Source organism: Peromyscus maniculatus, chromosome 1 (assembly GCF_049852395.1).
Source record: "Peromyscus maniculatus bairdii isolate BWxNUB_F1_BW_parent chromosome 1, HU_Pman_BW_mat_3.1, whole genome shotgun sequence".
Taxonomy (NCBI): domain Eukaryota; kingdom Metazoa; phylum Chordata; class Mammalia; order Rodentia; family Cricetidae; genus Peromyscus; species Peromyscus maniculatus.
The window spans coordinates 31,176,212-31,199,627 of record NC_134852.1 but is presented as its reverse complement, the minus strand read 5'-3'; the positions used below and the strand labels follow the sequence as shown (position 1 = coordinate 31,199,627).

Below are 23,416 nucleotides of genomic sequence, written 5' to 3'. Positions count from 1 at the left end.
AAGAAGAAATGGACTGTCTCCATTTTACAGTTGTGGGAAACTGAGGCTGAGGGAAGCAAAGGCACCCGGGCACTATAACCATTCTAAATGATGTTTACGTTTTATTTATTATCGTTGTGTAGGTGATAGTACAGGCACACAAACCCCCTTCATGTATGTGGAGGTCAAAGGGTAACATTGGGAAGCTGTTTCCTTCCAACCATGGGATTCGGATTCGGGCATGGGACTCGGGTCATCGGGTTTGAAAGAGCCACCACACTTGATGGCCCACAAACGTTACTCTCAAAATCTGGGTTCATAACTGTTAGGTAAACTGTCACTCCAAGCCAGCACCCAACAGATCATTCCAGATGGTGGGGACAATAACAGAGACAGGGGCGGGAAGTTGGTCATGGAGGCAGAGTGCCAGGTGTCACACGTGTGGATTTATCAGTTCACTGAAACATCCCGTTGTTATTATTTCCATTTTACAGACCAGAAAGCAGAGGGGTGGAGAGGGCCGTACTTGGCTCTGGGACTCCCAGGAGGAGAGGCTCACACAGGATTATGAGCTGTGATGCAAGGCCGTGAGACGACCTCCCTCCCTCAGTGTGTGCACCTTGCTCTCTGATCTTCCAGGGCTCCCCAGACCTCCACCCCCACCCCCATCGCCCCTGACTGCTGCTGTCTCCTCCTCTTTCATTTTGCTTGTATGGGTGGCCAGCCTACATGTGTGTCTGGTGCCCACAGAGGCCAGATCCTCTGGAGCTGGAGCTACAGATGATTGTGAGCTGCCATGTGGGTGCTGGGAATTGAACTCAGGACCTCTGGAAGAGCAGTCAGTGCTCTTAACCACTGAGTCATCTCTCCAGCACCCCCCCTTTCTTTCTTCCTTTCTTTCTCTCTCTCTTTCTTTCTTCTTTTAACGTTAGGGTCTTTCATAGCCCAGGCTGGTCTCCAAGTCACTGTGTGATTGAGAAAAACCTTGAACTTCTGACCCTCCTGCCTCTGGCTCCCAGGTCTGTGCTGTGATGCCTGGCTAATGCAGTTCTGGGGGTGGAACACAGGACTTCATACATGCTAGGCAAGTCTTCAACCAACGGTGCCACATCCCAGCCTACCCTTGGCTTTGGGAGGGACCAGAACTGAGTCTTGGCATTCATGTGGAAACGTAGTTCCTTCCCCCAAGAAAACAAGCAGAACTCGGATTCGTGGTAAAAACAAAGTGAAGTGTATTTAAGAATCTGAAGTAGCTGAGAGAGTAGGGTAGGAGAGGAGAGGGGCTCTGGGGTGACGCCCCTCCCCTCACCCCACCTAGTGCAACGGATGTGAGCAGCTGGCTGGCACGGGTCAGGAAGGTGGAGTCTGGACCCCACAGCGCATGTTTGCCGGAACAGCAAAGTCTGAAAAGAAACCTCAAGTGATTCTGAGGATCGGGAATGACTCATGTCTCACAGAGGCCCAGAAATGCTCAGGGCTCTTTCGAGGGATTAGGGACCTAGTCCTGAATCCTCCTCCTCAGACCCTGGCCCTCCTCCCTCAGACCCAGGATCCAGACCCCAGCCCTCCTCCCTCAGACCCAGGGATCGAGACCTCAGCCCTCCTCCCTCAGGCCCAGGGATCCAGGCCCAGCCCTCCTCCCTCAGACCCAGGGATCCAGGCCCAGCCCTCCTCCCTCAGACCCAGGGATCCAGACCCCAGCCCTCCTCCCTCAGACCCAGGGATCCAGGCCCCAGCCCTCCTCCCTCAGACCCAGGGGTCCAGACCCCAGCCCTCCTCCCTCAGACCCAGGGATCCAGACCCCAGACCTCCCCCCTCAGACCAGGGATCCAGGCCCAGCCCTCCTCCCTCAGACCCAGGGATCCAGGCCCAGCCCTCCTCCCTCAGACCCAGGGATCCAGGCCCCAGCCCTCCTCTCAGATCAAGGAGTTCCAGACCCTTCTCCCTCAGATTCACGGATTCACACCCCAGCCACTCTTTCCTCAGACCCTGGGTGCTCACCTATCTGCTTTGGCTTGGGCAAGTTCAGGTTGTCCATAACCTTGATAAACTCCTCACAGCTGAGGGTGAGCCGTGGGTTCAGAGTCCTTTCCTCCTCCACAGTAGACACGGTGAGCCCTATCGGCAAAGGGGAGGGGAAGAAAAGTAACCTGGGGACCATGGCCTTGGGCAGCTCAGAACTACATTTCCCAGGAGGCTTTGGGGGTGCCAGCCTAGCCTGGGACCAAATTGGCTCTTCCCTGAATGGTCCTGAGACGCCGTCCCGCCTCTCTTTGGGCACTATGGGAAATGTAGTTCCCACAGTTGCCTGCGCTCTAGGAGGACGCACCAGGAAAAGCTATGCCCTGCAGATGTATCTTACTGTTTCTACATCCACACAGCACGCCCAAGCACATAATCTTTTCAGCCACAGGAATTTCTGGGCTCTGTAGTCTCCGTGCCTCGCGAGGACAGCAAGCAGAGGGTATTCCCTGGGTGTTAAGTGACGGCAGCCTGCCGTGGCCTCTGGCAAGCCCTCACCGTGGTAATCGTGAGCCGGGTAGATCAGACAGTTGCCTGGAAGTGTGAAGATCTTTTCGTGCACAGAGTGGTACAGAGTCCTGGCGCAGCCTGAGGGAAGAAAACTGAGAGGTCAGAGAGTCAAAGGGGCCAGGGGAGCCCCTGACCCCCGTCTTCCAGAGAAGGACGGGAAGATGGAGGCCCTGGAGTTAAACCCCATCCCTCGGCTCCTGCCAAGAACGCCCAGGTATCTGGAGACAGAGAAGGAAGGGCATACTAGGGGTTGGAACCGGGGAACAGTGAGAAATTCATCGGGACAATGTGTGATTCGGTCAGGTCGGGCTGGGAGCCTCAAGAACCCGGAGCTGTGACATCCTCCCTGGGGAGGTGAAGGAAGGACTCGGGGCCAGGAAGGTGGACTAAAGGTAAGACTCGAGACACGGGGACAGGAGGGACAGGGGGGAGAGTGACTCTGGGGTTTAGATAAGGAGTTCTGAGTCCTGGAGCTGGAGAGATGCTGCGGGGGTAAAAGTGCTGACTCTGCAAACACAGGGACTGAGTTCAACTCCCAGCACCCAAAGCAGGGTGTGGCCTCTGCTCCCGGAACCCCTGCACTGCAGGCAGCCGAGGCAGGAGACCACTGAGGCTTCCTGGCTGTCGGCCCAGGTCCTCAAGGAGACCAGGTGAGGCGTCTCGAGTAGGGCACCCCCCAGCCACACACAGGTACACACACACCTCACACATACACAAAGAATTCTTGAGTCCCCTCTTCGGGTGAATAGATAAAAGGGAGATTAGGAGTCACCTAACTGCCCCCTAAAGCTAAACCCCAAAAGTTACACTGCCCCCTAACGATTAAACAACGTACAGTAACAAGCTTGGTGTGTGTGTGTGGTGTGCACGCATGTTCTATGTTACCACAATGACCCTACACTCTTTTTTTTTCTTTTCTTTTTAATTTTATGTGCGTTAGTGTTTTGCCATGGGTGTCAGGTCCCCCTGGAACTGGAGCTCCAGACCACTGTGAGCTACCACGTAAATGCTGGGAATTGAACCCAGCTCCTCTGGAAGAGCAGCCAGTGCTCTTAAACATTGAGCCATCTCTCCAGCCCCGCCTTACACTCTTGATCCTCCTGCCTCGACCTCCTGAGTGCTGGGATTAGAGGTATGGTTCAGCTATTCCCAGTTGATAAAGTATGAGGATTGAAGCCTGGGCTTCATGTGTCTAGCCACTGAGCAGCACTGCCCCAGCTACACATTCATTCATTCTTGTAGCTGCTTTTTTTTTTTTTTTGAGGTAGGGTCTCTCTACAGAGCCCTGGCTGTCCTGGAACTCACTACATAGACCAGCTGGCCTCGAACACGCAAAGGTCCTATTCTTAAGATTCTCACACACACCATACCACTGAGATCTTGGGCTGGAGAAAAGAGTAGGTCACCTTGTTGGAAGTCTGTCCGTCCACACCCGCGGATCAGCAGGGCATCTCCAGTGAAGGCCATGCTCTGGTCATTCAGGACAAAGGTGACACAGCCTGGGGTGTGGCCAGGGCTGGCCCGAGTCTCCAAGGCCTGTCAGGGATGCAGCGCACTGACAGTCAGCAGCAGGAGTCACAGGTCCCCAAAGCCCCACCCACCCGCGGGAAACAATGGACGAAGGAATAGAACAACCCTTTGGTTTAAAGTTAATCTGAAGGCTGGACATGGTGGTAAATACATCAGACAGAGGCACTCCGGAGGAGGAGGCAGGAAGAACTGAAGTTCAAAGCCAGTCTGAACCATGACAAGCCCCTGTCTTGGGAGAGGGGTCAATTTGAACCCTCCCTTCCTCCCTCCTTTCTCTTTCTTTGACAGAATCTCCCGCATCCAGAGTGGACTCAAGCTTGCTATGAAATCAATGATGACCTTGAACTTCCGATCTTCCTGCCTCCGCCTCCAAGCTCTGGGGTTATGGGCTTGCTCCAACAGGCTTGGTTTATACCGTGCTGGGAATGGAATCCAGGGCTTTGTGCATACCTGCCTAGTGTTTTGACAGCTAACCCAGCCACATCCCCAGCCCAGACTGAAGTTCTGAAGAGCAAAAATACCACAGATGGGTTCCCAAGATAGCCAGAGAGCCAGAGACATGCATTTGTAACAGACTTATACCAGAGAGGTCACGTACTCGATACAAAGAGAGTTTGCATCTCAATAATAAAATAGAAACAGAAGCACCAGGCTGGGGTTATAGCTCAGCAGGATGTGCACACACAGAAAACAAAGACTAAATCAAAGACTAAAATTAGCAGAAAACAAAGACTAAATTAGCATTGAGAGTCATACTGTTGGGCTGTCGAGGAGGCTCTGTGGGTAAAAGGTGCTTGCTGCCAAGCCTGAGGACCTGAGTTCTATCCCCAGGACCACATGGTAGGAGAGAACTGACTCCCTCAAATTATCCTCTGATCTCTACAAGTATGCCACAGTATGAGCACACATAGGCAAATAAATACAACAAAAAAATTAAGTGCTGTTGTTGGAAAGAAACGTAATGGTATTTCAAAAATGCTTAATGATACAAAAAAAAAAAAAGTTTGATATCCGTGCAAAAGATGGGCTATAAAGCAACTTCTACAATGAGATCCTTGTACTGAGCTCAGCAGCACATGCCTGCCATTCAAGTACTAGGGAAACTGAGGCAGAAGGATCAGGAGCTTGGAACTAGTCTAAGCTGCAAAGCTCCAGGCTCCATGAGCTCAGAGGGAGACCCTGTCTCAAAGAAAAAAAAGGGGTGCTCTTGGTAAGATAAAAAAGTTACTAACTAAATGTATGCTTTATTCCTTTTTGTTTTTGATAGTGTTTTGAGACGAGATCTTCCTAGGTAGCCCGGGCTGGCCTTGAATTCATGGATCTTCCTGCCTCAGCCTTCCAAGTGTTGGATTACAGGCATGTGCCACCCTCTTCTCTGTAGTGGGAAGAGACACTTCTTTTGGCTAATGGTTCCCAAGGGTCTCAACCCAGTGACAAAAGCCTGGCAGAATCGTGGCAACTGGAGCATGTAGCAGAGACTCCTAGTACCAGGATGGACCACTAGGCCCTGACTCTTTCTCTTCCTGGCTGTCCAGTGCAGACTCCTTGTCATGATACCCAGCACAGGTTCCCAGCACAGGTTCACAGCCAGCTCTTTGTAGATTGGAATTTGGAAACACTAAACCAGAACAAAACTTTCTTCTTTTTAAAAACATTTAAAATTGCATTTTATTTACTCTTTGTGTGTTGTGTGTGTGTGTGTGTTGTGTGTGTGTGTGTGCGCGCGCGCGTGCACGTGCGCGCGGGCACGCGCGTGCGCACGCCATGGCTTGTGACTGTTGGACAGATGACAACCCACTGGACCATGCGGGTCCCAGGGTTAAACTTTTGTCATCAGCCTGAGCAGCAAGCATCTCGTACCCGCTGAGCCACCGACCCAGCCCACCTCCACTCTTTGTTCGTGGCGGGAGCCAGAGACACGGAACAGCGGATAAAAGCACACACCACTCTTGCACAGGACTAGAGTTCTATTCTGAGCGCCTGGGTCAAGCGCCTGTAACATTGTGTTACAACCACTTGTAACTCCAGTTCCACATCTAACACCCTGTTCTGGCCTCTGAGGGTACCTGACTCACATACATGCTAACACACACACACACACACACACACACACGCACGCACGCACACACACACACACACACACACTCACAATTAAAAATGAATCTTTTTTTTAAAGATGATATTTATTGGGCTGGAGAGATGGCTCAGAGGTTAAGAGCCCGACTGCTCTTCCAGAGGTCCTGAGTTCAATTCCCAGCACCCACGTGGTGGCTCACAACCATCTGTAATGAGATCTGGCACCCTCTTCTGTATACATAATAAATAAATAAATCTTTTATAAAAAAGATGATATTTATCATAGGCATTTCTTTTGTCACAGTGACAGAAAACTAACAGCCAAAGAAATCCACATGGAAGCACACTGTGCTAAAAAACAACACCACCATGGTGGCACAGGCATACAAACCCAGCATTGAGGAGGAGCAGGCGTTCAAGATGCTGTCTACTGCTGTGGGATGTTCTGTACGCTATGAATATGTGTTGCTCTGATTGGTTGGTAAATAAAATGCTGATTGGCCAGTAGCCAGGCAGGAAGTATAGGTGGGATAAGCAGGCAAGGAGAATTCTGGGAAGAGGCAGGCTGAGTCAGGAGACGCCAGCTCGCTGTCCAGGGAGCAGCATGTGATGGCACACAGGTAAAGCCACAGAACACGTGGCGATATATAGATGAACAGAAATGGACTGAGTTTAAATGTAAGAGCGAGTCAGTGGTAGGCCTGAGCTAATGGCCAAGCAGTTTTAATTAATATGAGCTTCTGTGTATTTATTTGGGTCTGGGTGGCTGCGGGATTGGCGGGTGAGAGAGATTTGTCCTGACTGCAAACTGGACGGGACTGGAGAAACTTCCAGCTACAGTCTACTGTACTGGATTTGGGGCCAGCCTGAGCTATATGAGCTTTGTCTCGGAATAAAACAAGATAAAATAACTTCTGAAAATTAAAAAAAAAAAAAAAAACTACAAATGAGGGCCAGCAAGGTGGTTCAGGGGGTATAGGGGCTTGCTGTTGTGCCTGGTGGCCTGAGTTTGATCCCTGGGACCCACGAGGTGGAAGGAGAACTGACTCCTACAAGCTGTCCTCTGATCTCCACACAGGAACTGCAGCATATGCATGCCACCACCCACCCCTTCTAGAAGCCAGGTGGGCTGCAGGCTGCTGGCGTCCAGTTAATAACACCCATGTGAGCTGTTGTGTCAAAATTATGCTAGCCTCATAAAAGGCATTTGGAGGCTTTTCTTCTGTCTCCAGGCACTGAAATGCTTTGAATAGTTCTGGCATGATTGTTTCCAGTAAGCACGCACTGACTCTCTCATGTGACTTGCAAGGTTTAGTTTCTATACATTCATTTTTCACAGCTATTTGTGTACAGGGAGATGGGTGCTGAGAATCAAATGCAGAGCCTTGAGTATGCTAGGCAGGGGCTCTACACTGAGCCACACCCCAGCCCCTCACTGGGGGATTCTAGACAGGGGCTCTACCACTGAGCCACACCCCCAGCCCCTCACTGGGGGATTCTAGGCAGTGACTCTACCACTGAACCACACCCCCAGCCCCTCACTGGGGGATTCTAGGCAGGGGCTCTACCACTGAGCCATACCCCAGCCCCTCACTGGGGGATTCTAGGCAGGGGCTCTACCACTGAGCCACACCCCCAGCCCCTCACTGGGGGATTCTAGGCAGGGCCTCTACCACTGAGCCACACCCCAGCCCCTCACTGGGGGATTCTAGGCAGTTCTAGGCAGGGGCTCTACCACTAAGCTATATCCTCAGCCCTCTTTTTATATATAAAGATTTATTTATTATGTATACAGTGTTCTGCCTGTGTGTATGCCTGCCTGCCCACCAAAAAAGGACACCAGATCTCATTATAGATGGCTGTGAGCAACCGTGGTTGCTGGGAATTGAACTCAGGTCCTCTAGAAGAATAGGCAGTGCTCTTTACCTCTGAGCCATCTCTCCATCCCACTCAGCCCTCTTTTTAACTTATTTGTTTAGTTTTCTTTTTACAGGGTCTCATGTAGCCAAGTAGCCTCAAAATTATCCAGTAGCCCAGGCAGGCCTTCAGTTTGCAATCTTCTGCCTCAGTATGCAGAACAGCTGGGATCACGGGCCTCTCACATCTTCTGAGATGCTCCCACGGCCATGGTGACAAACATCCCCGTCACTTCCCAAGGTTTCTTTGTACCCCTTTCAAATACACCCTTCCTCCACCCTGTCCCCAGCTGAGCCTTGGCCTGCTTCCGGTTACCATAGATGACTTTGTCACTCATCTATTCCAGAATTCTATGTAAACAGATCAAAATAGTTATAAACAAAACAAAAATTTTGGAAGCAGATAGCCTAGCTCTTAACCTCAAATCTACCAGCTTTGGGGGCCTATCTGCTTATTTGCAAAATATAGATATTGTCCCCAGCCCCTTGGGATGCTATAAAGATTAAACTGCTTCGAGTATATAACGTACTTATAAAAATCCTCAGTACACAATTGGTGCCTTGCAGTAAAAACAAGAATAAGGGGTTGGAGAGATGGCTGAGCGGTTCAGAGCAAGCTCTGTTCTCCCAGAGGACCCCGATTCAGTTTCCAACACCCACAAAGTGGCTGACAACCATCTGTTAACTCCAGGCATACACACACACAGGAAAAACACTCATACATAATTTTTGTTGTTGTGTTGTTTTGCTTTTCGAGACAGGGTTTCTCTGTAGACCAGGCTGGCCTCAAACTCACAGAGATCCACCTGACTCTGCCTCCCGAGTGCTGGAATTAAAGGCATGACCCACCAAAAGAAATACATTTTTTTAAAATTTTAATGATTTAACAAATATATCTGCCCAGCAAAATAAACGTATATATTTTTTAATTTTTAAAATAATAATAAGACACTGGGCATAGTGGTGTGATGCTGTCATCTCAGAACTCCAAAGCAGGAGCGTTACAAACTCAAGGCTTCCATGGACTGCTGAGTGAGTTCGAGGCCAGCCTGAGCAAGTCAATGAGATTCTGTCTCAAAATAAAAAGTAGGGGGTGGAGACGGCTCAGTGGTTAAGAACACTGGATGCTCTTGTAGAGGATCCAGGTTTGATTTCCAGAACTCACATGGCGCCTTTCAATCATACATTTCAGGGAAACTGGCCCCTTCGAACACTAGGCACTGTTGTGGAGCTCATATGCACATGCAAGCAAAACACTCATACACATTTAAAAAAGAAACGAACAAACAAACAAAACAAATGAACAAAAAAATGTCATTTTAAAATATAACAGTAAGGCTGGGGACCTAGCTCCGTGGCACAGCACTTGGCTACCTTGACTGAGACCCTAGTTTAATCCCCATTACTGGAAAAAAGTTGTAGGCAGGTTAACCTACAGAAGACGGCCTCCACTGTTTGCTGACTGATGAATGCCCTCAGCTGCAGAATATTCCGGAAGAGTCCTGCCGGCCTAGCAACAGCTGGCCGGGGGCCGTCCTGACCATCCATCCATCAACAATGCCTCTTTCTTTCCAGGACGCATAAAACACAGGATATCATCTCCATCCACGGCCTCTCCCAGGCTCCCAGGCGGCCTCACAGTTCACGCACCCTGCACTGCCCCCTGGCGGTCGGCAAGCTGCAGGCACCAGATTCTCCGGCTCCTTCCGCCTTCTCAAGTCCTAAGTGGTGTTGGTGCCCTCTGCTGTTCGTACGCCCTCAAATCTCATTTTCCCACTGCTGCCAAATGGCTCTGCGTCTCCACCAGCTACAACCTTTCCTTTATTTTGTGAAAGAAAAAGGTGTTTGAGATGGCTCAGTGGTTAAGAGCTCTCGCATAGGACTAAGTTCGGTTCCCAGCACCCACATGAAGGCTTACACCTGTCCTTAACTTCAGTTCTAGAGGATCCCGTGTCTTCTTCTGGCCTCCGCAGGCACCAGGCATGCACACCCATGTACTTACATACAGGCAGGCAAAACACGCAGACACATAAAATAAAAATACTAAATCTTTAAATAAAAAACGAGGAGGCTGGCAAGATGGCTCAGCAGGAAAAGGTGCTTGCTGCCAAGACTTACAACCTGAGTTCGATCCCCACTATCTACACTGTGAAAGAAGAAAAAATAAACAGAGTACCAAAAGTTGTCTGTCCTCTGACATGAACCCTGCACATACACACAATAAACCATGTAATTTTTAATTAAAAAGGGTTAATGATAACAACAAAAAGAGGACTAAGGATGTATAGCTCAGAGGTACAATAGGGGCTGGGGTGTGGCTCAGTGGTAGAGCCCCTGCCTAGAATCCCCCAGTGAGGGGCTGGGGTGTGGCTCAGCGGTAGAGCCCCTGCCTAGAATCCCCCAGTGAGGGGCTGGGGGTGTGGCTCAGTGGTAGAGCCCCTGCCTAGAATCCCCCAGTGAGGAGCTGGGAGTGTAGCTCAGTGGTAGAGCCCCTGCCTAGAATCCCCCAGTGAGGAGCTGGGGGTGTGGCTCAGTGGTAGAGCCCCTGCCTAGAGTCCCCCAGTGAGGGGCTGAGGTGTGGCTCAGTGGTAGAGCCCCTGCCTAGAGTCCCCCAGTGAGGGGCTGTGGTGTGGCTCAGTGGTAGAGCCCCTGCCTAGAGTCCCCCAGTGAGGGGATGGGGTGTGGCTCAGTGGTAGGGAGTGTGCCTAGCATGTTCATGGTCCTGGGTTTCATCCCCAGCACCATAAGAGAAAAATGGCATCCGGCAATTTCGCTAAGGTTAAAGGTATGTTCTCTCTGTGACTCAGCAAGGCAGTTCCTTGGAACTGAGGGCAACTTCCGCCAAGGGACTTGTACAAACAAGAACATCACCACCACCACCCACTACAGTAGTGAAAACCATGGATAACCATGCAGAGAGCATGAGTAAGCAAACTGTGGGATCCACATCAGGGGTTGGCAAACTGGGGGTACCAAATTTGACATACCCCCCCCCCTTAAGCCCTATCATCTGAGAGTACTTGGCTGGAACAGAGCAAGCGTGTACACACATGGGATGCCAGCAAGGCGGAGGGGAAGGCAGGAAGATTACATCAGGAGTTCAAGGTCCACCTCAGCAATATAACAAGTCCAAAGCCAGCCTGCACTTCGTGAGACCCTGTTAGGGGAAGCAAGGGAGGGTGGATTTTAGCCAGGTATGGGAGCACAGGCCTAGGAGGCCGTGACAAGAAGATCTCTGTGAGTTCCAAGACCACTCGAGTCACACCAGAGGCAGGGCATTCTAAAACTCAAATTTTAGGAGCCATAACTGAAGCTCTTGAGCTCACAGCCATACTTCTACTTCTCTGTTTGTGCCAAACATGGCTTTCACACGCCACAAGAGGGGAGCCAAGTCACGGGAACACATTCCCTGTGGCCTGGGAAGATTAGATTTACTATTTAATCATTCACAGGAGAAGTTGACCAGCCCTGACTACAGAACCATGAGAAATAAAGAATTTAAACTCAGAAAGCAGAGGCAGGGGACTCTCTGTGAGTCTGAGGCTAGCCTAGGCTAAATGATGAGTTCCAGGTTGACCGGGGCTACATGGTGAGACCCTGTCTCAAACCATCAACAAAAATGACAGTTGCGGACATCAAGTGGAAAGAACAGAGACCACGGCTCACACACTCTGTGTACTTCTTATCTTTCCTTTGTTTGGAGAAAGGGATTCACTTTGTAGCCCAGGCTGGTCACAAGATTAAGACCTTCCTGCATCTCCTGAGCTAGGATTAGAGCACTGCATCACCCGGCCTGCAAATCTCCCAAAGTTGAATGCCAAGTGAAACTATCTGTGATTGTGTAAGTCAGGATGGTCCCTGGGCAGACAGATCGGCGGCCAGGAAGAGCAGAGAGGCCTGTGGGGTGATGAGGATGTTCTGTGTGGGGATACAGGAGGAAGGGACCTAAGAGTAAACATGTAAAAACACAAGCGATTTACACAAGCACAGTGTGTGCACACTTTACCTCATTTTATGTATAACACAACTTTTTGTTTTGTTTTAGAGTTTTCAACAAAGTCTCATGTCTTACTTTTAATGGTTTTTTTTGTTTGTTTGTTTTGTTTTTTGGGTTTTTTTTTTTTGGTTTTTTTTTTTTTTTTTTTTTTTTTTTGGTTTTTTGAGACAGGGTCTCTCTGTGTAGCTTTGCACCTTTCCTGGATCTCACTCTGTAGACCAGGCTGGCCTCGAATTCACAGAGATCAGCCAGCCTCTGCCTCCAGAGTGCTAGGATTAAAGGCGTGCGCCACCACTGCCCCGGCTACTTTTAATGTTTTTATTACATTTTATTTATTATTATTGTGAAGGGGTGTGAATGCATGGTCCAAATGTGGAGGTGAGGGATAGTTTGTGTGTGTGTGGAGCTCCAGGTTGGCCCTGAGCTCATTATATAGCCAAGGATGACCCAGAAATCCTGATCATCCTGCCTCTGCCTCCCAAGTGCTGGGACCACAGGCTTGTGCCAGGTGCTGGGACCACAGGGTTGTTCCACTACTCCCAACTATAATTCAACTTTTAAAGGGGACAGAAAACATAACAGTCAGGAAAAGCAGACCCATATAAGACGTGTAAAGAATTTACACAAAGTGAGACCCACACTACCTAACACAGACAACAGCAGGTGTTGACACAGCTGTGGAGTACCCAGAACCTTCACACCATGCTAACAGGACTGCAACCGGCTCCCACAAAAAACAGCACAAGAACGTTCACAGTATCACTATCCATCACAGTATCACTATCCAAGACAGTCCCAAAGCAGAATACCCATCGCCTGATGAATGAATAAGTAAAATATGTTAGGTCCCTCATTCATTAGACTGTTGTTCAAAAATAAAGAGAAATGAAGTACCAATGGGGGCCTGAACATGGATGAACCCTGCTAACACACTAAAAAAAGAAGCCAGCCTGAAAGACCACAAGCTGTGTACTCCTGTCTCTATGTGATGCCCAGACAGACAGAAAATCCGGACAGACAGAAAGGACAGTAAAAGAATAAAAGCAACTTAACAGCCAAACATAATGGCATATACACCTGCAGTCGCAGCTACTGGGGAGACTGGGGCTGGAGGAGGGGCTGGGGGTGTGGCCTAGTGGTAGAGCCCCTGCCTAGAATCCCCCAGTGAGGGGCTGGGGTGTGGCTCAGTGGTAGAGCCTCTGCCTAGAATCCCCCAGTGAGGGGCTGGGGGTGTGGCTCAGTGGTGGAGCCCCTGCTTAGAATCCCCCAGTGAGGGGCTGGGGTGTGGCTCAGTGGTAGAGCCCCTGCCTAGAATCCCCCAGTGAGGGGCTGGGGGTGTGGCTCAGTGGTAGAGCCCCTGCCTAGAGTCCCCCAGTGAGGGGCTGGGGTGTGGCTCAGTAGTAGAGCCCCTGCCTAGAATCCCCCAGTGAGGGGCTGGGGGTGTGGCTCAGTGGTAGAGCCCCTGCCTAGAATCCCCCAGTCAGAGGCTGGGGTATAGGATGAATCAGACCCTAGGTTTTATTCCTAGTACTGGGAAATGTTGCCTAAAGGCTGGGTGTTGTGGTACAGGCATCCCTAACAATTGAAGGGTTGAGGCAGAGAATTGTGAGTTCAAGGCCAGCCTGGGTTACATAGCACTATATAAAAAGAAGGAAAGAAAAAGAAGGAGATTTCTTCAAGGCTGGGAGGGAGAAGAGGGAGGCTTCGGGTGACATCTTGTCAGGAGTAATGAAAACATCCTGAAATGATGTGCAGAGATGAACACAGCATTTTATGAATGCACTACCAGTCACTAACTTACAGCCTTCCGGTGAGTGAATCATACGGTATTTGGATTATATCAATAAAATGCAGTAAAGGAAAGACAAACAGACACAGCTAAGCCCTTCTGTACTTGATCACTGAAGGTATCTCTGTCTGAATATTGGGATTAAAAGTGTGTTCACCCATGCCAGCTTTTTTTTTTTTTTTTTTTTTGTACAGGGTCACACATAGCCCTGATTGGCCTCAAACTTGATATGTAGCTGAGGGTGACCTTGAACTCCTAATTTTCCTCTCTCCACTTCCCAAGCACTAGGATTACAGGTGTGTGCTCATCACACCCATTTCAAGGCTCCTCTGTTGTCATTTTTTTAAATTTTATTTTATTCTCACTGTGTGACCCTGGCTGTCCCAGAACTCTCTAAGTAGATTAGGCTAGTTTCGAACTCACAGAGACCCAGCCTCTCAGCCTCTGCCTCCCAAGTGTTGGGATTAAAGGCATGTGCCACTATGACTGGCTTGTTTTTAAGATTTTAAGCAGTCATTTTATTTAAGTGTATGTCTGGGTATCTAGACAAGTGCATGTGTGTGCCAACAGACGCCAGACAAGGGTGCTGGGTCCTCCTGGAGTCGACAGGAGAGTCAATTGTGACGTGGGAGCTGGGAACCCCATTTGGGTCCTCTGGAAGAGCAACAAGTGCTCTTGACTACGAAGCCATCTATCTAGCCCCTAAGGGCTCCTGTTGACACAGCCCTGGTCCTTCTAACCTTCCAGACTCCTCTCCAGCCCAGAAACACTTGTTACTCTCTAACTAGTAGGGCTGACACAAACCAACTATGCATCTTTCCAAATACAGGGGTGAAATCAAAGTCTCTCACAGCAGCTACACCCTCTCCACACGACACACGGCCCTCACGTCCGCTCACCGCCTCCAAATAAACTGTACCCATTCCACAAGACCATCAACCCAGAGGCCAGGACCTCACTCTCTCACCAGACACTCTGTTCCCTACGTCAGCCAAACGACATCTTTGGCAATTCTAACCACCTGTTTCCTCCCTCTGGGTCCAACCCCCCACCCGGTCCACTGTGCCCTGGGTTGCAAAGCTGGCTGGAAACCTGCTGATTAAGCTTGTAGCAGAGAGAGAGAGAGAGAGAGAGAGAGAGAGAGAGAGAGAGAGAGAGAGAGAGAGAGAGAGAGAGAGAGAGAGAGACAGGAGAGGAGAGAGACAGGAGAGGAGAGAGACAGACACAGAGAGAGAGAGAGAGACACACACACACAGAGACAGAGACACAGAGAGAGACACAGAGAAAGGAAGAACTGTCAGCCCTCTCCTGGGTGAGGCAATAGGGTTGTGGCTAGGGTGAGGCTTCAGGGCCAACATTTAAGGAAGAACCCACTAATACGTGGTTGACCCCAAATTTATACCACCATGCCAGTAAGTGCCACCTTAAGTGGTAGCCCCGGGTACCTCACTAGACCCAACCTAGACCTACTGCTGGACAACAGGATGCTCCTTCTTCAATGACAAACCCCAATCAGCTTTTATGGAAATGGCCAGGCCAAAAAACCTGCCCCCAAGGCCGCAGGAGTCGTCCATCGATGTTGACTTAGGAGGATTGGCAGAGGCACACCTGCCTCCAGCCTCCAGCCCCAGTGCCCCACCTGGGTTTATGGTACTTTCCACAGAGAACAGAGCCTCCATCCACTGGCCCTTCTTCCCCCGGGCCCAGCGGCCCATCCCCCACCCCGCCCACGTGCACCCTCTTCTCTAAGACCCAACATCCAACTCACAAAGCGTCCGAAGCGGATGGAATCACCTTCGTCGATGTGTAAATCAGCCTGGGCTCCGCTGAGGCGGGAGATGACAGATTGGCAGCCGGGGAGGAGGGACCGGAGAACCCCTGAGCCGGTGATGTGGTCAGCGTGGCAGTGGGTATTCACTAGGAGAGAAGAAGGCAGAGAAAACGTTTCCAGCCATCCAGCCCTCAGACCCAAGGAGGCAGACCCTAGTCAGCCTCCCACAGACCCAGAATCCAGGCCCCAGTCTCCCTCAGTCAGATACCGTGATCCAGACCTCCATCCTCCTCCCTCATCCAGGGAGACTCAGGGGTCCAGGCCACAGCCATCCTCCCCTGGACCAGGGGCCCGGGTCCCGGTTTTCCTAGGCGCACTTTCTCCGTGGCCCCGCCTCTCTCCCGCCCAAGTTTGGTCCGCAGACTAACCAGCGTAGAGCAGCTTCAGCCCCAACTCCTTCACCAGATGAGCATCCCGCTGCGCCGTCTCCAGGACAGGGTCGATCAGAATGGCCTCTCGAGACTCCGGGTCACCCAACAGGTAGGTGTAGGTACAGCTCTTGGGCTCAAACATCTGGGAGGGGTGGGGCACGGGAGAGTTCCCGGACCTGACTCCCCTGCCTGGGGACCCAAGGATCCAGGGCTCCCTCCCCTCCATCATCTTCTAGAATGAGCAGCCCCACCCCTCTTAGCCCAGGGGCCCACCGGAACCAAGGAATTCCATCTTCCCACACGTCCCTAATCAAAGACCCCCGCCCTCCGCTGGCAGTGGGCCCCAGACCCTCGGCCCCAAGCCCGGGGTCTCCCTGACCACCTCCTTGAAGGGATCGGGAGCCCTTTTATTTGCAGCAGCCAGGAGTGAAGGACCCCCCGCCCCTACCCCTCTCCATCTCCTTGAAAGGACAGAGGGGTCCCACCCCACCCGGACCCGGGGTCCGCTCGGCCATCCGCCTCGCCGCACCTGCCGCAGGAGGACCGGGGCCCTGGATGAGCTCTGCTGGCTCAGCCGTCGCACGGCGACCCTGAGGGCGGTGCTCGCCATCGCGCCGGGCCCGCTCCGCACTGAGCCCAGCAGCCACCCGCCGGAGCCCTACGCACCCGGGCTGACCCGGGAGGGCGGGGCGGGCGGGGCGGGGCCTGTCTTAAAGGAGCCGCAGAGGACGCGACCCAGGAAGGCCGCAGGCAAGGGCTGCCGGGCGACCCTGAAACCCGCAGAAAAGAGACCGTAGGACATTCGGAGGAGAGACTGCTGTAGAAACAGGGAGAGAAGTAGAGAGCTCCCATGCACTTAGAGAGGCGGCACGTTTTCCAGGAAAACACGGGGTCAGCGAGTCATCCTGAGAAAGGAAACAAAAAAAAGAAAGAAAAAGTGAAATTCGGTATCACCAGTGTTTTGAGGAACTGTTGGATTAAGTGTCTGATTACAACTCTTTTTTGTTTGATTGTTTGGTTTGGCTTTTTGAGACAGGTTCTCATCACATAGCCCTGGCTGTCCTGGAATTCGCTCTGGAGGCCTGGAACTCAGAGATCGGCCTGCCTTGCCTCCAGAGTGCTGGGATTAAAGGGATGCTCCACCACCCCCTACTAAGACAAGGTCTTTCCATATAGCCCAGGCTGGCCAGAGTCGTGGCAATCCTGCCTAAAACTCCCAAGAACAAAAACAAAAAAGAAATAAGATTTTCTGGGAGGGAGGGTTTTTTTGTTTTGTTTTTTTCGAGTCAGGGTTTCTCTGTGTAGTTTTGGTGCCTGTCCTGGAGCTCACTCTGTAGCCCAGGCTGGCCTCAAACTCACAGAGATCCGCCTGGCTCTGCCTCCCAAGAGCTGGGATTAAAAGCATGCGCCACCATCGCCTGGCCAAGAAATAAATTTTTTTTGTGTATTATTTTTAATTATGTGTATGTCTAGAGGGTGCAAATGAGAGTGAGTGCCAGTGTAGGTCCGGGGCAATGGATCCCCTGGAGCCGGGATTACAGGAGGTTGTGTGCTGCCCAGTGTCGGGCTGGGAACAGAATTTGGGTCCTCTATACGCTCTTAACTGATGAACCATCTCTCCAGTCGAAAAGTTCTTTTAAATTGTTTACATTTTTGAAGGGACTCCACGTGCATGTGGAGGTAGAGAACAACTTTGCAGGGTCAGTTCCCCCCTTCTGCCTTTATGTGGGTTCCGGGGCCAAACTCCTCAGGCTTGCCAGCTTTGGTTTCTTAGCAACTGAGCATAAGCACTTTGTCAGAAATAGTTATTTTTCTTTTCTCTTTCCCTTCTTTCTCCCCCTTCTGTTGTTTGTTCTCTCTCTCCTCTCTCTCTCTCTCTGTTGTTGTTTTTAGACTGGGTCTTTGTAGCCCAGGCTGGATTTGAACTCCCACGTAAAATTAGAATGACTTTGAGCTGCTCTGTGCGCGCGCACACAAACACATCTTCGCTTCCTAAATGCTGACATTACAGGTGTGGGACACCATACCTGGCTAACTGGTTTTGTTTTGTTGGGTTTTTATCTTTATTTTTATTTATTTTTTGCTTGTTTTGTTTCTTGCCCAGGACAAACCCTTTCGCAAACATCTGCATGCACGTGCCTCTTGTGATATCTTGCAAGTTCAGTATGAGGGTCATTTGTCTTCTTTGGGTGTTGAAGACTCTAAAAGCTTACTGATCCCTTATATCAAGGATGCAGAGATAGCTGGGTGTTATGATGCATGCCTATAATCTTAGCACTCAGGAGGCTCAGGTAGAGAGGATTGCTATAAATTTGGGGCAAGCCTTGAGTACAGTGTGAGTTAGGCCAATTCGGCCTAATGTCCAGTCAGGGTTACTATAGCTCCAATGAAACTCCATGACCCAAGCAAATTGGGGAGGAAAGCGTTTATTTGGCCTTATATTTCTACATCACAGTCCATCACCAAAGGAAGTCAGGGCAGGAACTCTACAGGGTAGGAACCTGGAGGCAGGAGCTGATGCAGAGGCCATGGAGGGGTGCTGCTTTCTGGCTTGCGGCACATGCCTTACTCAGCCTGATTTCTCATAGAAGCCAGGACCACCAGCCCAGGGACAGCACCACTCACAATGGGCGGGGCCCTCCTCCACCAATCACTAATTAAGAAAATACCTGACAGGCTTGCATATAGCCAGATCTTATGGAGATATTTTCTCCTTTGCAGTCCCCTCCTCTTGGATGGCTCTAGATTGTGTCAAGTTGGCATAGAATTAGCCAGCACACCTACCCACCAAACCCCGTCTCAAAAACAAACTCAGAGCTGAAGGTCAGTGCACAGACTATCAAATATTTTGCTCCTGGAAGCCTATTGATAATAGGGACACTCCTAGGCTAAAGGGTGATGGGTGTGACTTCACCGGAGAGCCCTTGTGTAACATACATAAGGTTTCTATCCCCAGCAACAAGGAAGAAAAACCCAAATCCTCCATTCCAGTGGACCTCAGTCACATTGCACTTTGTCACAGAGAAGAGCCGTGATGCCTCATCTAGGCGCCAAGAGAGAATCCAGCAACAACAGTCCGCCCACCGTTATCTTAATCTTGCAGGTCTCAAGGTCCCTGCTGGGTGCCTCACAGCAAGACCTGTTAGTATAAACTATACACAGCCATATATAACTATATGACGGGCTCCAAGGTTGAGGGGAAGGTTTTTATTGTAGATACGAGGGAGAATAAAACCGGAGTCATCTGGATGGGTCCAGAACAGGGAAAGTCGTTCACTGGTCATGGCCAGAGCCCACAGGTCATGGGGCCAGGTGAGGGTTGGTGAGAAAAGTAGACAGAGTGGGCTAACGAAATGAGGAGAGTGAGAATGCATGGCCCAAACAGGGAAAGGAGAAGCTAGGGGAGGGAAGCCTATGAGCTGGAGACGTTTTGGGTAGGAGGCTGGGTGAGAAGATCTGTGAAGAGCTGCTGGTACTGGGGGTACTGAGCCGCCTGGAGGCCCGGGTAAGTTTTGATATGCTAACAGACACCACAGATAGCCTTTTGTTTCTTTTGGACCTGACCTTGTTATTCTCTTTACACAGCCTGCTTCGCTTTGACCCAACACTCTGCTTCACAAAAATGTTACATAAAAGTCACGTTTTCCAAATCCTCTGTCTCCCCTGGTTTGGGGAACCCGCCCCAGGAGCCCCATTGTGTTCTTGTCCCCCAAGCTTCAAGTCAATAAAAGGCAAGCTATCTTCTGACCCCCCACCAACACACACACCTTTGGTGTGGAACAAACGCATCCTACACCCCAAAATAAATACCACCAGTGTTGGAGTCCTCAGCATCTCTGGGAGCCTTCATTAGGAAGAGGCTCAGAGAGCCCCTCAGAGACATGCCTATGCTTAGAAAATGGGGCATGAAGAAGGAAGCCAGAGGGTTAGAGAGAGAGGTGGGAAAGAACAGAGGAAGGGCCGTGGGGTGTCTAACAGTGAAACTAACACAGGCCAGGCGATGGTGGCGCACGCCTTTAACCCCAGCACTCGAGAGGCAGCGGCAGGCAGGTAGACCTCAGTGAGTTCGAGGCCAGCTTGGTCTACAAAGCGAGTTCCAGGACAGAGACATACAGGTCCACTTGACTGCAGAAGATTGTGAGAAGCTAAGCATGGTGAGGGATGCCCATAATCTCTACAACTGGGAGGCTAAGGCTGGATGGCCATGAAATTTTGTTATTGTTTGCTTTTGGGACAAAGTCTCTCTGTGTAGCCTTGGATGTCCTGGATCTCACTCTGTAGATCAGGCTGGCCCCGAACTCACAGAGATCCAGCTGCCTCTGGCTCCTGAGTGCTGGGATTAAAGGTGTGTGCCCCCCTCCGGGTTTGTATTGATTTTGAGGCCAGGCTGGGTGACAGAGTGAGACTCAAAAGCATAACAAGATTGTGAGAGATGGATATAAACAGAGGAGAGCAGAGAGGGATGTAATATGGAGCCGGGAAGGGGGAAGAAGAGATGGCCCAAAAGGAAGAGGCAGAGAATGTTGCTCAGCCTTCCAGGCACTTATGAAGTCTCTTGTTTGCCTAGCCCAAGCTTGAAGAAGCTGGGACCCAGAAGACAGTCACCAGGCCCACTGGGGAGGGAAACAGCGCACACAGTCAGGAGGTATTAAGATTGTGGAAGCCCAGGAGAGAAAGAGGCCAGGAAACCAGGACCTTCAGGCACAGCTGGAGAGCCAACCACACCTGTGGGGGCCTCCTGTGGTGATATTGTGCTCCCCAAAATATTGTGCACCCTAATAAACTTATCTGGGGTCAGAGAACAATGTTTTGAGAACTAGATATAGAGGCCAGAAAATGGTGGCACACACGCTTTTAGTCCTAGCATTCCAGAGGCAGAGATTCGCCTGGATCTCTGTGAGTTCAAGGCCACACTGGAAATGGCCAGGCGTGGTAACAAGAGCCTTTAATCCCAGAAAGTGAGCCTTTATCCCAGGAAGTGATGGCAGAAAGCAGAAAGGTACATAAGGTGTGAAAATTAGGAACTAGCCCAGTTTCTATTCAGGCATTCGAGAAGCAGTTCAGCTGAGATCCATTTGGATAAGGACACAGAGACTTCCAGTCTGAGGAAACAGGGTCAGCTGAGGAACTGGCAAGGTGAGGTGGCTGTGGCTTGTTCTTCTCTGATCATTCAGCATTCACCCCAATACCTGGCCACCAGTTGTTGTTGTTTTTATTTTTATTAATAAGACCTTCTAAGATTCGTGCTTCACCCTCCACTAGTGCTTTAGCAGGACTTTGGCTCCCTGTCCCTATAAGGGAATCCCTGGCCTGCCACACTCCAGATACAGGCTCTGCTAAGTCTTACCTGAGCCACACCCCAGCCCCTCACTGGGGGATTCTAGGCAGGGGCTCTACCACTGAGCCACACCCCAGCCCCTCACTGGGGGATTCTAGGCAGGGGCTCTACCACTGAGCCACACCTCCAGCCCCTCACTGGGGGATTCTAGGCAGGGGCTCTACCACTGAGCCACACCCCAGCCCCTCACTGGGGGATTCTAGGCAGGGGCTCTACCACTGAGCCACACCCCAGCCCCTCACTGGGGGATTCTAGGCAGGGGCTCTACCACTGAGCCACATCCCCAGCCCCTCACTGGAGGATTCTAGGCAGGAGCTCTACCACTGAGCCACACCCCAGCCCCTCACTGGGGGATTCTAGGCAGGTGTTCTACCACTGAGCCACACCCCAGCCCCTCACTGGGGGATTCTAGGCAGGTGTTCTACCACTGAGCCACACCCCAGCCCCTCACTGGGGGATTCTAGGCAGGGCCTCTACCACTGAGCCACACCCCAGTCCCTCACTGAGGGATTCTAGGCAGGGGCTCTACCACTGAGCCACACCCCCAGCCCCTCATGGGGGATTCTAGGCAGGGGCTCCACCACTGAGCCACACTCCCAGCCCCACTTCCACTGTTCAGATCCCTGCCCAGGCTCCTCCCTGAGTTTGCATTCCTTCCTAAGCTCTTTGACCCTGAGTTCTACTTTCCTCCACTGTTACCCTTAGTACAGAAGGCTTCCTGCTGGTTATCTACGTGATGCAAATGTGTAAACATCGATGTGGAAAGCCCTGTTCTTGCCTTTGGAGGCAAACAAGATGGGTGAGCTGTCCATCTTAACAAATGTACATTCTAGAAGACAGACACACAGTGGGGAAGGGCAGAGATAACAGAGGAGAGGAGGAGAGAGTTACCCAGGAAGCCTCCTGCCATGGTGACTTCTGAGCGAGACCTTTGGAAAGGGAACCAGATGAGCCAAGAAATGAAGGAAGACTCCTGGGGAGAGTGCAAAGCCCCTGAGGTAGGACTGGCCACAGCAAGCACAAGAGCCCACCGGTGAGCCAGACTCTGGGGAGGGATAACACTTGATAGGGGAGATCCCCTAAATACAGCACAGTCCTTTCTTCTTGAGGCCTGTTCACCTGCTGTTCCCAGGACAATTTGACCCCATTCAGCCTAATCGAACACACAACAACAACACTGGACTCCCAAGATGCCTCAGCGGGTAAGGGTGCTTACCTCATAGCCTGAATACCTGTGTTCAAGCCCCAGAACCCACCAATAGAAAGAGTCAACACACCAGGCAGTGGTGACTCACGCCTTTAATCCCAGCACTCGGGAGGCAGAGGCAGGCAGATCTTTGTGAGTTCGAGGCCAGCCTGGTCTACAAAGTGAGATCCAGGACAGGCACCAAAACTACACTGAGAAACTCTGTCTCAAAGAAAACAAAAACAAAAGAACAAAAATAGCCAACTCCCACAAGTTGTCCCCTGATCTCCGAATACAGATTGCCACGGGCATACATCAAGCACACGCATATAACTAACAAATGTAATTTTTTAAATTTTATTTTATAACAAATGTAATTTTTAAAAAATATCAGTAAAGGGGCTGAGGAGAGCCCCATGCTTAACTGCACTACCTGGGACAGGGTGTGGTGGTGCACACCTTTATTCAAGCTCTGGGAAGGATCTCTGTGCATTTGAGGTCAGAGGTCACTAGTCTACATAGTGAGTTCCAGGACAGTCAGAGCCACATAGAGACACAGAGACCCTGTCCCCCCCCCAAAAAAAAACAAACAAACAGAAAACAGAGAAAACAAAACAAAATGCTTTCTGGTCTTCCAGAGGACCAGAGTTTGGCTCTCGGCACCCACATCACATGGTTCACACCAGTGTCTCCAGTCCCAGAGCATCCAGTGCCCTCCCTTCTCTGGCCGCTGCACATACACATAAGTAAAAATAAAATAAATCTTTAAAAAATATTGGCAAAAGCCAGGTGGGGTGCCATATCTCTTTAATCTCCTCGTGTCTTTTTTTAAAAAATGATTTATTTATTTTTATTTTATGTGCATTGGTAT

General features: G+C 50.7%; 1 protein-coding gene across 1 annotated transcript; it reads right to left on the bottom strand.

The window, feature by feature from the left end:
* Positions 1 to 1,187: 1,187 nt before the first annotated feature.
* Ethe1 (ETHE1 persulfide dioxygenase) lies at positions 1,188 to 16,710 on the bottom strand. The gene is made up of 7 exons (XM_006993248.4): positions 16,551 to 16,710; positions 16,019 to 16,163; positions 15,588 to 15,736; positions 3,918 to 4,047; positions 2,500 to 2,589; positions 1,981 to 2,097; positions 1,188 to 1,382 (listed from the first exon to the last, which is right to left on the bottom strand). Exons 1-7 carry the CDS (start codon positions 16,629 to 16,631, stop codon positions 1,330 to 1,332), a joined length of 765 nt encoding a protein of 254 aa, XP_006993310.1. The 5' UTR covers positions 16,632 to 16,710; the 3' UTR covers positions 1,188 to 1,329.
* Positions 16,711 to 23,416: the final 6,706 nt, after the last annotated feature.